The 18,314-nt window shown below is 36.4% G+C and overlaps 2 protein-coding genes across 17 annotated transcripts in view; one reads left to right on the plus strand and one right to left on the minus strand.

Annotated features, from left to right (window-relative positions):
* Positions 1 to 18,314, plus strand: part of SUB1 (SUB1 regulator of transcription) — a 731,929-nt gene that overhangs the window by 502,553 nt on the left and 211,062 nt on the right. The window contains exon 1 of one of the 16 annotated variants that reach the window (XM_050793880.1): positions 15,374 to 15,377. The exons of the other annotated variants lie outside the window; for them this stretch is intronic. The gene's annotated coding sequence lies outside the window, so the exon portion shown is untranslated. Of the gene's footprint in view, positions 1 to 15,373; positions 15,378 to 18,314 lie in introns of those variants that run through there. 16 annotated transcript variants of the gene reach the window in all.
* Positions 1 to 18,314, minus strand: part of ZFR (zinc finger RNA binding protein) — an 87,110-nt gene that overhangs the window by 17,151 nt on the left and 51,645 nt on the right. Inside the window, exons 12-17 of the mRNA XM_050793808.1 lie at positions 16,199 to 16,361; positions 14,399 to 14,604; positions 13,479 to 13,629; positions 11,454 to 11,595; positions 6,002 to 6,099; positions 5,048 to 5,143 (exon numbers count right to left, since the gene is read on the minus strand). Coding sequence (XP_050649765.1) covers positions 5,048 to 5,143; positions 6,002 to 6,099; positions 11,454 to 11,595; positions 13,479 to 13,629; positions 14,399 to 14,604; positions 16,199 to 16,361 — 856 coding nt within the window. The remainder of the gene's footprint in view (positions 1 to 5,047; positions 5,144 to 6,001; positions 6,100 to 11,453; positions 11,596 to 13,478; positions 13,630 to 14,398; positions 14,605 to 16,198; positions 16,362 to 18,314) is intronic.

The raw sequence follows: 18,314 nt of genomic DNA on the forward strand, positions 1-18,314 counted from the left end.
AAGGTGAGAACAGATTTGCATGACATCTTTGTACTTGTGTGGAACGTAGCATGAAAACTAGAGATAAAAATCTATTCTGTAGGGACTCTGGGTGATAGTCACAGGTCAATGTAGGTTCATTAATTGTAACAAACATACTACTTTAGTGTCGGGGAGGCTGTTGTTATGTGTGACGGCAGGAGATATGTGGGACTCTATTTGGTGACCCTTGAGTTTGAACTGCACAGATCCACTTACACGGGTGTTATCTTCCATCTCTGCCACTGGAGACAGCAACAACAACCTTCCTTCCTCACCCTCAGCTTACTTAGTAAGAAGCTGAGGGCTGGGCACAGTGGCTCACACCTATAATCCAAGCACTTTGGGAGGCCGAGGGGAGCAGATCACTTGAAGTCAAGAGTTTGAGACCAACCTGGCCAACATGGTGAAACCCCGTCTCTACTAAAAATACAAAAATTATCTAGACATGGTGGTGCGCCCTTGTAATCCCAGCTACTTGAAAGGCTGAGGCAGGAAAATCGCTTGAACCCAGGAGATGGAGGTTGCAGTGAGTTGAGATCGTACCACTGTACTCTAGTCTGGGTGACACAGTGAGACTCGGTCTCAAAAAAAAAAAAAAAAAAAAGGAACAAAATGACTGATGAAGTTCAAAAATTAAGAGGTATACATTGTTGACAGCAGATCTCTTAAATAACCATAGTTTATAAAAATTGAACATATATTAGGCAACAAAAAAACACGTTAAATTAAAAAAATTGCAAATAGCAGACTACATTTCTTGAATCACAATGCCATAAAAACTAGATATTATTTACAAAAACAAAAGCAAACCTCCTTCAACCAAGCAGAATATAAAAATTCCCTGGGCTGGGCGCCGTGGCTCACGCCTGTAATCCCAGCACTTTGGGAGGCTGAGGCAGGCAGATCATGAGGTGAGGAGTTCAAGACCAGCCTGGCCAACATGGTGAAACCCCGTCTCTACTTAAAAAATACAAAAATTAGCCGGGTGTGGTGGCGCATGCCTGTAATCCCAGCTACTCAGGATGCTAAGACAGGAGAATTGTTTGAACCCGGCAAATGGAGGCTGCAGTGAGCTGAGGTCGAGCCACTGCACTCCAGCATGGGAGACAGAGCAACACTCTGTCTCAGGGAGAGGGTGGGAAAATAAAATTCCCTCAAAACTACTGTTGGCTTAAAGATAGTATGAAAACAAATTACAAAGCATTACCTATACAGCCAAAACTTTGTGTTCATCTTTAAATTGCAGCTTTAAAACCTCTATAACTACAGAATACATCAGTGAATCAAGCATCCAACTCAAGAAGTTTGTAAAATAATAACAGAAAATCCTGAGGAAAATAAATATAGAAAGATAAACTCATAAAGTAATAAATTATTAATGAGGATTACAATAGAGCTGATTTTGAAGAGACAAAAAAGCAGTAAAAGAGATAAAGCACTGCCTAAAGAATACAATACGAGGAGCGAATTTTAAATGTCAAAATACTGACATTTTGGTGTTTTTAAAAAGTACCAAAATACTAATGTATTTGTTGTTATATGTAAATGATTTCAAAGATCAGCCAGCAGCTTTTTTCACTTTTGACTTTCTTCACAATCATTTCCCCTGCCATGGTCAATGCTCCTTCAATTCCTTTGACCTGTGCATTCTCTTTTCTTCTCAGTTCTTATGGCTTTCCACCCTCAAAGAAGAAAACACTCTGTGAAGTGCATGGGTGACTCAAAGAAGGCCTGGGTAGGACCAATCTGCAGTGCTGAAAATCCAGACTGCAAGAGTGGCCCAGACGCAGTGGTCTTGAGAGTCTATTCATACAAGTAACAAAACGTGGACTTACAACAACAGAGATAGCTTCAAGGACACCCTGGGTGGGTAGAGGGAACCAAAGTCTAAGAAAGCAGGAAGCAGGATGATGACGTACAATGCTTGTATTTCCATACATTTTTAAAATTTGGGACAGGCGCGGTGGCTCACGCCTGTAATCCCAGCACCTTGGGAGGCCGAGGCGGGCGGATCACTCGAGGTCAGGAGTTCTAGACTACCCTGGCCAACATGGTGAAACCTCGTCTCTACTAAAAATACCATCAGCCAGGCGTGGTGGTGCATGCCTGTAATCCCAGCTATGTGGGAGGCTGAGGCAGGAGAATCGCTTGAACCCAGGAGGTGGAGGTTGCATTGAGCCAAGAAAGCACCGCTGTACTCCAGGCTGGGGTACAGAGCGAGAGACTCCATTTCAAAAATAAATAAAATAAATAAATAAATAAAATAAATTTGAAGCTATACAATGCCTACAAATTACTGTATTTAAAATCTATTAAGAATCGAATAAATTCCAAACACCTAAATACTAAAACACCCACATTGTAATTTTGCTCCCATCTGGCAAATGCTTTACTGGCTAGTCTAATCAATGACACAAAGAAGAATTAAAAGCAAACAAGCAAAAAACAAACAAAAAAACAAAAACAAACAAACCAGAGAGAGAGAGAGAGAGAAAGAATAAAGATACAAAAACATTTAAAAAAATCCTAAAATAGTGTAACTCTATTGAATGGGTTGATTTTTTTAAGGGAAATATAAATTGCCAAAATTAACCACAAGAGAGAGACTAATTACAATAGAAGAAATTGAGAAAACACTATTCCCTTAAAAGGAATTGGGAAGTGATGATGTCATATCAATTTTTATAAACTTTCAAGAAACAAAGTTTTGATGCTACTAAAACTGCTTCAGAGTTTAAAGAAAAGCTTCTAAATTATTTTTACAGAGTTAATGATCACTGCTTCTAAATTTGACAAAGAGCACAGAGACAAAACCTAAAATATTTATTTCATGTCACTGAGAAATTCCTAAACAAACTAAAACACTTTTCTCATATGTATGAAGACTCATTCCCAGAATGCACAGGTAGCTCAATATGAAGAAATCTATTTACACAGTATTAACAGGTTGAAGGAGAAAAACTATACATTCATGTTAATAAGACTTAAAAAATTGTGTGATAAAAGTTCAACTTCCTTTACTGATTCAAAACTTACTTAAACTGGAAAAAGACTGATAATTCAACATGACAAGTAAATATCTCAAATAAAAGGCTATATACCGTTATGCTTAATATACTTTATAGACCAGAACATTTTCAGTACAATCAGGAACATACCATACATGTCAAGCAGTATTTCTTTTATTCCGTATTTGTTACTCTAGAATTATTTTTTAATTAAAATAGAAAAAAAAGTATTGGAAAGGCAAAATATCATTTGTAGATATGTCTCAAAGAAAAAAAAAAAAGAGATAAGGTCTCATTCTGTCACCCAGGCTGGAGTGCCCTCACACAGTCACGGCTCACTGTAGACTTGACCTGGGCTCAAAAGATCTTCCCACTTCAGTCTCTCCAGTAGCTGAAACCACAAGCACATGCCACCATGCCTGGCTAATTTTGCATCTTTTCTAGAGAAAGGGTTTTACCCTGTTGTCCAGGCTGGTCTCCAACTCCTGGACTCAAGTGATCCTCCTGCCTCGGGCCTCTCAAATAATGGGATTACAAGCATGAGCCACTAGACCACGACTGGTTGATCTTTGATCTATCTATCCATAGTTTTTAAATTAGTTTTTTTTTTGAGACAGAGTCTCACTCTGTCGCCCAGGCTGGAGTGCAGTGGTGCGACCTCGGCTCACTGCAACCTCTGCCCTTTGAGTTCAAGCAATTCTCTTGCCTCAGCCTCCCGAGTAGCTGGGATTACAGGCACCCGCCACCATGCCCAGCTAATTGTATTATTAGTAGAGATGGGGTTTCACTATGTTGGTCAGGCTAGTCTTGAACTCCTGACCTCAGTGATCCACCCGACTCGGCCTCCCAAAGTGTTGGGATTACAGGCCTGTGCCACTGTGCTTGGCGAACACCATATTTTGCCTATCATATTGTTAACTAAGAAGTGTGATAATATCCCAGACCTATGAGAGTGTAAAGAATATAATCAGTCTAATAGTTTTTTGAAATTTTCAATGACCCAACCTTCTGGTGAAGAATTAGTACATGTTCTTTGACCTTGAAATTTCAGCCCTAGCAATTTATTTCGCCCTCAAAAGCTTGACAATATATACAATGAGGTATAATAAGGATTTAATAGCAAAAGATTGTAAACCCAAATGTCTATCAAATGAATATAAGTTAAATAAAATATGGCATGTCCATAGAGTATGGCATGTCCATAGAAAGAATGTAGTAGATGTGACTGCCTTTTCAAAGAACTCTAAGATGAGCTTTGTTAAAAGTTTTAAACTACAGTTTTAAACTGTGATAGCAAGGCTATGCTTGTGTTAAAAGAGATTAAAAAAAAGAGAGAGAGAACTAAGGTAATCTTGCCTATTCACTCTCATTAATTCAACTATGGAGTCAATAGGTTTTTTTTTTTTTTTTTTTTTTTTAATGAATCCCTATCTGAATTCTTGCTCTTCAGGAATCAGAGTTTCTAAAGGTAGTGTACATAAAGATAGAAATATATACTGTAATAGGTATAACTTTTTTCTCCTAGAAGAAATCACAGGAGATTAAGATAATCTGCCTTTAAATAAGGTTTTTGGTTATTTTGTAGCTTTCTGTGTTACTGAATTTCCTATTTTTTTGTATTATTTTTGAATTATATATATTTCTGAATTTTTACAGTTCCCAACCACATAAACTATTTTAAAAAATGTCCCTGCATAAGATGATTAAGTTTTTCAGTCTTCTTTATACATTTGTGTATTATATGTAAAAACCAACTAATAAATGCTGTAATATTTTAAAAAAATACTGTGAAAACAGCAAAAAGAAAAAAAAAAACACAAAAAGAAGCATCAATGAAAATCTTTATCACATTTGAGAAAATTAAACATTCTAAGACTCCCCCAGGACTTTTCATCCGAAGAGAAAAACTATATTTAGTAAATGCAAATAAGGCTGATAATCATATGTAAACTGAGAGGATAAAAACTGCAGAATTATTTCCTATATGTTTTTATACTATACAGTTACATACTACTTACCCAGCTTGGAAAATCAGACCAAGTTGGAACTCGCTGACAGAGGTCTCGAAGAATGCGTATGATAATCACACAGGACTGCAGACCATTAGCTCTAGCCTTGAGAGCAACACAAAAACCAATTGAATTAATCTTAGAAATACTGAATATATCCCTTGATGAAAAAAAGTTAAAATACCACCGTTCAATGGAAGCTCAGATAAAAACAAAAACAATCACACTTAAAATTGGGTTCAATGAGCTGCCATTTACAGCAGTATTTTATGCCAGGGTTAGTATTTAAAAGCTGGTATTTAGGTCAAAGTAAACAGATTATACAAGAATAATATTTCTTGATCCCCTGTGAACCTTGACCTGTGTTCATTTAAAACAGTAAACTTAAAAAAAAAAAGTCTGCCTACATGAGAAATAAAAGAAAAAGTAAAGAGCTAAAAAGTTTGTCTAGGGACTGAAAGGTTAAGGAAATCTGTTTGGTTTCCCTTCTGTGCCTTTGCATGACTGCAAAGTCACTAAACCAAACAGCTGCTTCCTCACCTTTCACTCCCTACACTTATTAACTTAGAGAAAGAGGGGGAAAAAAATCTTAAAACTATACACAAAGCTTTAAACACATATTCCATTATTTAAAGCAAAGTTAATCTGCAGCCTTATGGAATATAATATATATACACAAACATGTGATGTTCCTAAACAAGTCAACTTTAAATATAGCCACTAAAAATAAAAAATAAAAAAACCCCAACTACAAAACATTCCCCAAACCTAGGTTCATTGTCAAATTAATAATAACTGCAATATGCAGATCATCATACCCAGCTTTCTATGTTAACATATTTTCTGGTATTTAAAATAGTATCGCTTGGGCAGTCTTTTGAAATGTTTAAGCACAGTTAAACATGTTGTACTGAACTACTCTCTCATAAGGCTACAAGAAAAAAGTAAAATGATGTTCCGAACCTGGAACCACTTAGCGTGGCGTAGAGCAGCCAGAGCGTCAAGGCATTTTTGCCTGTCCAAGACGTCCGGTGGGTCTTTCACCATACCCGAGGTTACATCTAAAATGGATTGAATTGGCAAAATGCAGTGAGGAATGGGTGTTTGACCAGGTGAGCAAGACACTTCCTTAAGGTAGCATCAGTGTCACATGAGCCATTTGAGAGCTTGTCAGCACTTTAATATACCCACGGAGATATTTTCAACAAATTTACATAATCCAATATGAGGAACAAAAGAAAGGTTAACTTAAACTCTTAATTTAGTAATATAATAAACAATTTCTGGAAATATAAACCCTACCCACCAAAACGAAATCTGAAGGGAAGATTACTGGACACAGTGCACTAGCACAAAGACAACAAGACAAGAGGGAACACAAAAATCCACCTTAATAAATGAGAATGTACAATAAACTACTGAGTTTGTTCAGTACTCTAAATGGTCCTAAGTTATTCTGGAGCTAATATAACAAAGAACTGATGATAAATATAGAATGCTTAATAGTTGTAGTTACAGAAAAAAATGAAGAACCCAAAAGAGGCATTTCTTTTTTTTTTGAAACAGTGTCGCTCTGTTGCCCAGGCTGGAGTGCACGATCTCAGATCATTGCAATCTCTGCCTCCTGGGTTCAAGCGATTCTCCTGTCTCAGCCTCCCAAGTAGCTGGGATTACAGGTGTGCACCACCACACCTGGCTAATTTTTTTGTATTTTTAATAGAGACGAGGTTTCACCATGTTGGCCAGGCTGTTTTTTAACTCCTGACCTCAAGTGATCCGCCCGCCTCGGCCTCCCAAAGTGCTAGGATTACAGGCGTGAGCCACTGCGCCCGGCCCAAAACAGGCATTTCTAAAAGTTTAACGCTCTCCCTTCCACAGGAAAATTTTAGTTATCAGAGTATGAAATGCCCTTTAAAATTTAAAGTTCCCATAAAGTATTTCAAAAAATGATAGAAGAGAAACAATATGCAAGCAGAACAGGGAATAGGAACTAGCATGGTTAAACAGAATTAAGAGTGGAAAAGATGCAACAAACAGCATCCTGTGATGATAGATGTGTAGGGTCTTTAAGCTAATTAAAACATAAATGAGCTACACAAAACTTGAGAATATATGAAACTAAACCAGGACAAGAAGTTAACTTTACATTAATAAGTCATTCATAAAAGTAGACAAAGGGCTATCTTTATATCCATCTAAACATCTGTAAAATGCGTATATTAACAGCAAATCTGCTAATCAAGCTATTAATAAGCAAATGGCAATTATTCCAATCTAACTCACAGCTCTCAGTGATTTAAATAGTATGAATATTTTCTCAGTATAGAAAAATTATATTATCTATTAAATATAATAGTCCTTTGGAAATTATGAGGCGTTTAGAATACAGTTTAATAATTGAGTATATAAAATGAATATGGACAAAAGAAAAAATGCATGATAAAAGAAAGAAAAAGTGAATTATCTTAAGAGTACTAGTTGCAGTTCTGGTCAAGTTACTCATACCTCATTATAAGCATTCAGGTATCTTAAAAGATAACTTGTTCTTATTTTGAGTAGATGACATATAAAAAACATATTTTGAAACTGACAGAATTCCATTCTCTAAGGTTTCTTTTTCTTAGTTTTTTACTCCTCAAGTAATCAGATGAAAATCTGTGTCCACAGATTTTTCAGAAGATGTATTTAGAGGAAAGACAGATAATCAAGGAAAACTGTGTGGCATTTTGAGAATAAACACTAAAAGAGGAATTTGGTGCTAAAAAGAAGCTATCAAGACAAAAATATTAGTACTTTCAAAACTTGTAAGACCAACTATTGAACCTAGAAATAACCTGAACATAAGAAATGAACTATTCTGTTAGGAATAGATAAGGAAAAGGGACACAAGAAAGCACAGCTAACTATGAAGTTTTAAAAAAGAAAAAAAGGCCAGGCGCAGTGGCTCACACCTGTAATCCTAGCACTTTAGGAGGCTGAGGCAAGTGGATCATCTGAGGTCAGGAGTTCGAGACTAGTCTGGCCAACATGGTGAAACTCCATCTCTACTCAAAAATACAAAAATTAGCTGGGCGTGATGGCATGTGCCTGTGGTCCCAGCTATTCAGCTACTTGGGAGGCTGAGGCATGAGAATTGCTTGAATCTGGGAGGTGGAGGTTGCAGTGAGCCGAGATTGTGCTGCTGCACTCCAGCCTGGGTGACAGAGCAACTGTCTCAAAAACAAAACAAAACAAAGCAAAACAAAACAAAATCCCTCACACACAAAAAAGAAAAAGCTGACTTCCCCAAAGCAGTAGCATAACATGCTAAAGGACCTCTTTCTATGTCCCTTACTTACTTACATTTGCTAAAGCTAGAATACAAATAGGTGACAATGTGCAATCTCTTTCTAAAATGTTTCTAAATTTCTAATGTTAATTCACAATTTTATTTCCTCCAATATGCAAGAAAATTTTGTTTTGCACATAAGCATTCATAACTTTGGAAATTTTAATCCATGATATAAATTCAAAGATGCCAAGACACCTATTGCAATTTTTTTTCTTTGAGATGGAGTTTCACTCTTGTCGCCCAGGCCAGAGTGCAATGGCATGATCTCGGCTCACTGCAACCTACACCTCCCGGGTTCAAGCAATTCTCCTGCCTCAGCCTCTCGAGTAGCTGGGATTACAGGCGCCTGCCACCACGCCCAGCTAATACCTATTGCAATTTAAAAACAAATTACAGCTATAAGTAGAAAATTTTTGTTAAATTTAGTGTGGATTTTTGTACCCATTTTCTATTTCAAGTAGATTAACCCCTTAGATATATTCTGCTAAAATCTTATTTGTTGCCTAACACCCAGTTAACAAAGCAAAACAAAAACCAGTTAATTTATAAAAACAAAATGCTAATTCTTGTTCTACATGAATGTATTTCACAGATTTTAAGGGGTTAATCACCAATTAGAAGACATGCTGTGTCCACACTATTTTATGATTAAACGTTAATGGGAATATATTAATTCAAATTAACATGGTCATGTAAAATATATAACCCACTCAACCATTTAAAAACTAGTGTGAACACTGCTCAATTCTAGAAGAGACGAAGACAAAACAAACAAAACAGTCACACAAAGGACAATAAATGCCAGGCTCTGCATCCAAAATCCCTCCTTTATCAAATGGCAGATGTGACACTGAGCTTTTGAAAACCTTGGTCAAAAATCCTTCCGATGTCTTGGCAGCAACCCCTGACAGGATCAATCCCCTCTGTTAGAAGGCTTTGGACCGGGCCTGATAAGCTACAGGTGGGAAAAAACACACACAATACTTAACTTGCTGCAGAAAAGATTCTGTAGCAAGGGTTAGAGCATTCTGAACATTTCAAGCTTAAAGTCAATTAAATGTTTACTTAATGTTTAACTGTCAAACACAGTATCATAAAACAGATCTGTCATGCGTTTAACAGTTATTTGGACAATGTAATCATTTCCTTTATTAAATAATTTTTGGTATTAAAAAGGACCATTATGCATTAAAGAAGCTACCACACAATGCGCAAGTAGTAACTCTCATGATTCACAATTGTTCTTCCGGCAAAGCCTTCCTTAACCCCTGTACTAACTCCCCAAAGCAAGCTATAGGCTTTAAATGATTTTAAGACACAGAGCATTGGGAGCTGCAGTGAGAGAGAATACATACCGTTATTCTGCAGCAAGAAAGAAGCAATCTTCATAATGAAGCTAAAGACATGGTTTACTGCAGTTATCTGCAGCAAGGAACACTATCAATGTTTCTACACTTTGACACATCCAACTTTTCAGCTCAGTGTCTTGAAGCAAAATCTCTCCATTTTGGACTGACCATTTTCCTCGTCATATTTACGAAATTCAGAACAATAATTCTAACTCAAGTCTGGGTCAGACAAAAATATAATTTTGTTTCCTTTAGAAGGGATAGGTTATCAAATAATTTACTGCAAATATGATACTATTCACTTTAGACTTTTACAACATAAAATGGCTTGATACTGTACAAATTTAATTAAGTATAAATATAACTGAACAAAATGTATTCTGAAATAAAGTTAAATGGTTATAATTTTACACTAAATATAGCAACATTTATAATATGTCATATTAGTTTTATCAAATCCCATATGCTGTATATGACCTGACCAGATTGACTCAGGAACTGTCTCTCCAGCGACACCCATGGCCAGACCTTGAGTAGAAACTCATGTTCACATAAGAAAATCCTTTACACAAAACTCATTTAAGATGCAAAGCTTAAGATATAAATATCATCTGATTATGGTATACATGCAAAGTATGTAAAATTAGACATCTCCCAATGGCATTTTTGGTAAAATGTTCTTTTCCTGGGTTGTGAAAAGCCCAGTGTCTTAAAAAAATTGCTCTAAGAAAACAAATTTAAAGAAACAGTAATTGAGAGACTACTGATGCTATTTTATACAAATTAATTTTAATATTAAGTATGTAGTACCCTCTTCCTCCTCAACCTGTATCACAAAGAAATATTAGTGTAGACTGTTACTCCATACTCAACAAGATGTATAAAAACATGAAAGGAAACAAAGTAAATTTTATCTGACCCATAAAACAACAGAACCAACATACTGCAGACACTGATCATGCTTTTCAGCTTAAAAGCTTTTGAAGCTCTGAAAATGTTACAGAATAGTCCCTAAAGCAACATTGCTGGCACCAGCAGGATTTCATATTCTATAGTTGTAAATTAAGTTTAAAAACCTTGAATTGTGCTGTGACTCACTATCTACATTTACAGTTTATTTTTCAGTATCTCAAGTGTGATATTAGGGTCAAATGTCCAAATCCTCCTGCATTAGGATGTTCTGCATTTATGAAAGTGCTCCACGCCAAAGAGCAACCTCAGAGAACTAGAAATATTTACCACAGGACAAGCCAAATCCACTATCACATATCTAAAAATGCCTCTTAAAAACATGTGTTATGAATACTTAGCCAATTTTGTTTGTGAAAACTCTTGTCTTTTTTGTAAGGCAAGGCAAGAGCAAAAACTTCTTAATGCCAAGTTAAAGTTGTGTCCCCCTAGTCACTAGCAACATTTTAAAACCATTTTTTCATGCATTGACTATGCCAGTAAAAATAATTTTGAAGTTTTTTTCCAGAAATCTGAGGTTAGCAAGAAAAGAAAGAAATCAAGAAAATCAATCATACCATAGTGTTTTATATAAAAATACATCACTAACAAGAGCATTTACTCTGTGGGAAATTAACTTAGGCAAAACCGGTTGCTAAATAAGTCAAATCTATCAAATTCACATGTAATGCCAGCATGTTGCCTTCTAGGGCTTAATACCATCTTAAAGAGTAGATAAATTAAAAAAAAAGTTAATAGAAAGTAAAAAGTTTAATGGCTTTCCAACCTCCTTCCCTCATGTTCTCTTCTCGAATAATTGGAGATGTCAGGGTGATAGTGACTTGCATTTTGGGTTCCACACATGAATTCAAAATTATTGCCGCTTCAGATACAGCACATTTTATGTCATACTTCTCAGGGCTTATAACCTGTGTAATGAAGATTATAAGAAACAAATTGGATTGGATCTGTTGTATTAACAAACAAAAGCAGTTTCATTATGGCTCTTTCACTCTCTCACTAGCCTAACCATTCTATATGAGGACTAGATCATATACTGCTCCTTCTAGGAAGCCCTGCCATACATGCCAGTATTATTAGTCTTACTTTCAACTTTCAGAATGCTGTGTTGAATATTTACCATTGTTTGTATTGTGAGTTATTTGTACATACGTATGTCTTAGATGATAAATTCTTGGATAAAAGCAACACCGTCATATTTATAACATATTTGCATAATTTGAATGAAGCTAAAATAGCTACCTGACCTTAAAAGGAGCTACAATTTATTGCCATATTGTACCTTTTCTGTGAAATCCTCATTTTATCAGGGAGCAGAAAGTCTCAGTCAATCAATATCCAGAAAAACCAGGATTTGCTGTAATTTGGTAGACACATAAGCTCCATTTTATATGAACAAATGAAGACTCTACAAAAACTACATACAGTATTTACAGTATAGTATCTAAGTTTAAATCCTAGTTCTAATAGTTTACCAGTGATGCGATGACAGACAAATTATTTAACTACCCTGCATCTATTTCTGTAAGATGGAGAAAATAATTGTACCTAACCTATAGGGTGGCTGGAAGATTAAATGAATCAACTATATAAAGCACTTAATATAGTATTACGTAAGTATTAACTAAAAATTAATTTTAGTTCACTTGCTTATCCACTTGAAGAGTATTTCACTTCTAGCTTAACTGGCTGTTAGTTATTTAGTTATGATATATTCCCTGGTTTGCAATTTTACTAAGCACCACAATTAGGATCAAGATGTTTACGCAAATTCTATGATTCTTCCAAGGCCTCCAAACCTTTTCTTTTCCCCCTTCATTGCCCTAGCAGCCTCAACAGGAGTACGAAGTAACACACAACAAAGCCAATTCTGCTGGCTCCTGATAATTTAAAAAAAGACTCATCTACAATAAAAAATTTCCCATCTGGAATAATAGTAATATAAAACAAGCAACAGCAAGTGCCAGAGTTGTCAGAGTTTTAAGTTTAATAGTGTGCTTCACTGTCCCTTTTGTCATAGGCTGCTCTGCTACAGTAAGGTACTGTTCTAATTCACTATTGCAGAACACACATTACCAATGAAATTTGATTCCTTGAATTTAGAATGCTTCATTAAATTGCAAGTTTTATACCCTCAATTATTAAAGGAATCACTACTTTAAATCTCATTCTGACAAGGCTAATATATAAAATTTTTGTAAATTTAAGCTTAACAAAAAGTTTGCTTTTGTAGGACCCAAATAAAATATTCTATTAGTTTTGCATTGCCATGTTTTGCTGGATGGAGACAAGAGAAGTATTTCCTACCATTATAAACATGCAGAAAACTGAAAATATTCACAATATAACTGAGGAAATTCAAATCAGAAAGACTACTTTAGTTACTATATTTTATTAAAAGCATTCAAATAGACAAGAGGTTCATGAATTTAAAAAATTTAACCTTGCTACACATGGGATTTTATTTTTAAAATCACTTTGTCCTAACAACTGCCTTCTTATGATTCAAGTCTTGGAAAAAGAACAAGAAAAGGAAGGCATTTGCTGCAATTTTACATTTTTAAATACATCAGCAAGATGGCTTCATGCCAAATACAATCACTATAAAACCTAAAAAAGATGAAGTAGAAAATAGTTTCATCAGTTTGCACAATCCAACAAAAAAACTCAATACAGAAAGTCAAGCCAAAATTATAAAGGCTGGCTTAGGTTTAAACTGAAGCACAGTCAGTCCTGCCAAAAACTTCTGAACCAGACAAGGGGTAAAAATTAACATTTCCATAATACTTACAGCAAGCTGTTTGGGTAGGTTTTCTGCAATACGGCTTAATAATGTCTTTGAAGGTTTCTCTGAGCACAGCAAAACAAGGTTGACATTTCTATCTCCTCGGAGAAGTAATCCTTTTGCCAATACTCCCACTCGCAAAACTCCTTTCAAAGCTCTGCAGTAAAATAAAATTATATTATGATATTTCTCTGCTTAACCAGAAGCATAATATTCTGTAAACATACAATAGTAAGTGAAATAACTTTTATACCATTAAAATTTCCATTAACTGCAGTAGAAAGACATCCAGCATTTTTAGAACTATACTTCATTTAAGCAATGTGGATTAAAAAAAAAAAAAAAAAAAGAGCTAAGTTCTTTACAGAAAGATAACTGCAAAGCAATGGACATTAACACTTCTGTTTCTTATTTCACAAGTCAGAATAATAAGAGCCATGTTTAATGTAATACAAAAATATTTTCAAATGGTAAAAGGAAAATAAAAAGCTACAGCTAATAATGCAAACTTGATATACAGACATTGCTAAAGCTTAGGCTTACTCATGCTTTACAGTCAGTGCTTTAAGGGAATAGTTATTAAAACAAAGACTGAGTGTGGGGCAGAAGCAACAAATAAATCAAAACAGAAAAATCGCAGCTGAATACAACTGTAAAACTATAATGGCTGCTTTGAAATACTCAAAATAGTTTATATAAACTTAAAATGAGTACAATTACAAGGTTAGAGACCACATGTGTTCGTGGAACTGTGTATTTCTATTTTTGCAAGCAGCAGCTGAATACACGAAATATCTAACACAGGCATGGTTAAAATACATATAACTCACACCAGAGTTATCAGTCATAAGCTGTATTTCAAATGTAAGAAGTCCACATAAGAAAAAACAAAATTATAGACATGGTAAATAACTTTCAAAACACACCTGTCTTTACCTCCCTCTTTCTTATCATCTCCCTCTTTGTTCTTGTTCTTCTCATGTTCAGACAAACTGTCTGAAACCAGTTTTAAAGCACGTTCAGTAATAGAAACAATTTTCTGAACTGCCTGTAACTCTTCTTCAGTTGGATAAATGGTGGCATGTTTTGTCATTACGTAACGGTCGTCAGATGAGTCAGGACGACGTAAGGGCTGCAGAGAAACAAAGTTGCTCAATTTAAAAAAATGTTTCCTGAGCAAAAGCAAATGGTATTTTTCAACTATACATATTTGTTGTATCTTCTCAATAAGAAAGGTTTTATCTTCTTTTTCCATTTCAGTAAAAACGAAAATGCAAACTATGGAAAGTTATACCATCAAGACTATATGTATGTATGCATGCATGCATGTATACCCACTTTGCCTTTGCCTCAAAACAAGTAACATTATAATACATATAAACCTAAAGCTATGAAACTGCTCTTTACACAACTTTAAAAACCAGTGATTCTGAAACTTTGCTTTTAGTAGTTCAAGTCTTACAACTGTCAACCCTCTGAGCAAAGATAAATGAGAATAGGTTAAAGAAGAGAAGTCTACTTTTTTCTTGTAACTGCTCTACAGAGAAACAAATCTTGTTTTTGGTAGACTGAACTTACACAAGATGTCCCTTTTACCCAGCTTCTATACAACACAAACTCTCAAGATGCAGATTTTTCCTACAGTCTTAATAACATCAACTCTGGGGCTTATCTTAAACCATTTTATCTATCCCTTATCTTTCACTCCATTTAGAAGTAGTAGGTTTTAGATGGTCAAAACTGGAAGAAGGAAAAAAAGATTCTAAGCCACTGGTAATGGAAAAATAAGAATACATTTCTTTTTATTAAAAATAGACACTGGGTCTCACCATGTTGCCCAGGCTAGTCTTGAACTTCTGGCATCAAGCCATCCTTTCACCTTGGTCTTCCCAAAGTAGACTGGGGTTATAGGCATGAGCCACTGCACCCAGACCAGTAAGAATAACTCTAAAGACAAAGCAGTTGCCTTTGACATCAGTTGTTCCTGACAGGTATAGCAACTCATGCCTGTGTCCCAGCTACTCGGGAAGCTGAGGCTGCGGTGAGCTATGATCATGCCACTGCACTCCAGAGGAAAAATAAGAAAAGAAACAAGAAAAAAAATTAGTTGTTCCTGCTAATGTAAGGAAAACCAAAGGCAAGAGTCTCATGTGAAAGAACAGTTGGCATAAAAAGCTCTGTTCCCATTTAGCATATACTGAAAATAAGAAAGATTCCCAGAAATTCTATGAGGTCCTTATACAGAAGACACAGGAAACATATATTTCCTTCCTGTAAAAAATGGAGGAAAGATCCTAAATCACATTAAAAACTTGTATCAAGCTGGGTGCAGTGGCTCATGCCTGTAATCCCAGAATTTTGGGAGGCCCAGGTGGATGGATCTCCTGAGCTCAGGAGTTCAAGACCAGCCTGGCCAACATGGTGAAACTCTGTCTCCACTAAAAATACAAAAATTAGCCAGGTGTGGTGGTCAGCACCTGTAATCCCAGTTACTTGGGAGGTTGAGGCAGGAGAATTGCTTGAACCTGGGAAGTGCAGGTTGCATGCAGTGAGCCGAGATCACACCATTGCACTCCAGCCTGGGCGACAGAGCAAGACTCTGTCTCAAAAAAACTGTCAAGATTACAAGATTATTAAGTCTAAAAATTAGCCCCTCCAAAATTGTTTTCTTCTAATGCTGAACCAGTCAAACTTTCACCCCTTATATCACCAATGTGGATACTCACTGCAGGCCCCTGAGGCTGAGGAGGCATGCCTGGTCGGACTCCCAGAAGGCCTAATGGGCCTGGAGGACCATGAGGATAACCTCCATCAGGCATTCGGCGGCGATCATCCCAATGATGTTGTTCTTCCTCCATTCTTCTCCAGTACATGTCCTCTTCATAACGTCTGAAACATAAATGACATTATAAGCATATGAGGAAAAATACAGCCCAAGAACTTGCATCAACAGTGACAATAAAAAGCAATAAAAAACCCCACCCACATCAGCCTAGCTAAAATTTCTTCCCAAATGTATCTAATTTTCCATGTTTGCTTTCATTGCAAAGTAAATGAAAGAGAAAAGAGAGCATGAGAGAACAAAGAGAAAAGCCGAAGAAAATTTCAGCCTGAGGAAAAAGTAAAAAGAACAGGCATCAAAAACCTCAGCTTCTTATAGTCTCTCTCCTGCTTTAACTATGAAATGGAAACCCAATGCCACCTAAAGGAGGCAGGCCAACACTGTGAGTAAATGACCTGAAGTGCACATATCACATTTGGGAATTTTCTTCATGTCCTCAAAGAAACATGGTCTTTCCTATGTCTCTACTATGAAGAAAAACAGTGCAAGGCAGTAATAAATGGCAAATCATAGTCAGTCTCATTGTTGGGGACACATTAAGGGTGTTCGGAATTATGGTAAAATAGAAAGAGCATGTTCTGGCTAGAGATAATAGCTGCTGCAACTCAGCTCCTATTAATTGTTGCCATAAGGGAATACAATAGTCCCCACCATCCTCATCGCTGTGGTTTCAGTTACCTATGGTCAACCACGGCATACAAATATTGAACAGAACGCTCCAGAAAAAAACGATTCATAGGTTTTAAATCTTGTGCCATTTTGAGCAGTGTGATGAAATCTTGTGTTGTCCGGCTCCATCCCACCTGTGAATCATCCCTTTGTCCAGCATATCCACACAGTATACACCCTACTAGCCTATGAGTTCTTTAGTAGCTATCACTGTTATCAGATGGAAAACATATAGTATATACAGGGTTTGGTACAACGTGCGATTTTCGGTATCCACTGGAGGTCTTGGAACGTAACCCCCTTGGACAAGGGGGGACTGCTGTACAGGCTGTATTGCTGAGGTCACCAGGATTTTTGTGAAACTTCATGATTGCTGGTTCAGATTACAAAATACTATGCATACCAAATATAACACCTGAGCTGAACTCAGAATGTGAGGAGCTAGTGTATAGCCTCTTCTTTACTGACCAACATTTGTAGAATCTATTCTTTTTTTTTTTTTTTTTTTTTTTTTTTTTTTAACAATCTCCTCCCCTCTGCCCTTCCAGTTCTTTCCTCACTTTCAACTTCAAACTAGGATACCAATAATTCCCAAGGGAAACCATGTGTCCACAGCAAATTCTGTTAACAATTAGGTTAAGGTTTGACTACAAAGTAATCTGTTAAAACAAAAGAAACAAGTGTGCTTCCTGACTACCATTAAAGAAATTACCAATTTCCTCAGGTTGGGAATAAGCAGTGCTTTTTTTTTCTTTCTTAAATTGGCAGAGTCCCACTCTGTTGCCCAGTGCAGTGAGTGGCATGATCACCGGTCTCTACAGCCTTGACCTCCCACGATTAGGTGATCCTCCCACCTCAGCCTCCCAAGCAGATAGGAATACAGGCGTGCACCACCATGCCTGGCTAATTTTCCTATTTTTTGTAGAGATGGGGTCTTGCATGTTGCCTAGGCTGGTCTCAAACTCCTGGGCTCAAGTGATTGCCTGCCTTGGCCTCCGGAAGTGCTGGGATTACAGGCAGTGAGCCACCGTGCCCAGCCAGCAGTGCTTTTTAGGATCAACCAACTATGGACTGACAGAAACCATTCTTCTCTCTATGCTATTTAGGTTTTGAGGAAAAAATGAATAAAATAGCTTAAAGGTTCTGGAAAATCCTATGCATTCCAGTTTCTAATAGTTTACTGTTGTTGCTAACAACGTTTAAGTCAAATGAGGGCAGGGACCTTTATCCATTGTTTACCAATTTGTGCTTACTACCTAATACAGTTCCTGGCACATTGTGGATGCTTAATAAATAGTTGATATTATCGGTGAAAGAGGAAAGCACTGTAT

This window comes from Macaca thibetana, chromosome 6, assembly GCF_024542745.1.
Source record: "Macaca thibetana thibetana isolate TM-01 chromosome 6, ASM2454274v1, whole genome shotgun sequence".
In the NCBI taxonomy this organism is placed as follows: domain Eukaryota; kingdom Metazoa; phylum Chordata; class Mammalia; order Primates; family Cercopithecidae; genus Macaca; species Macaca thibetana.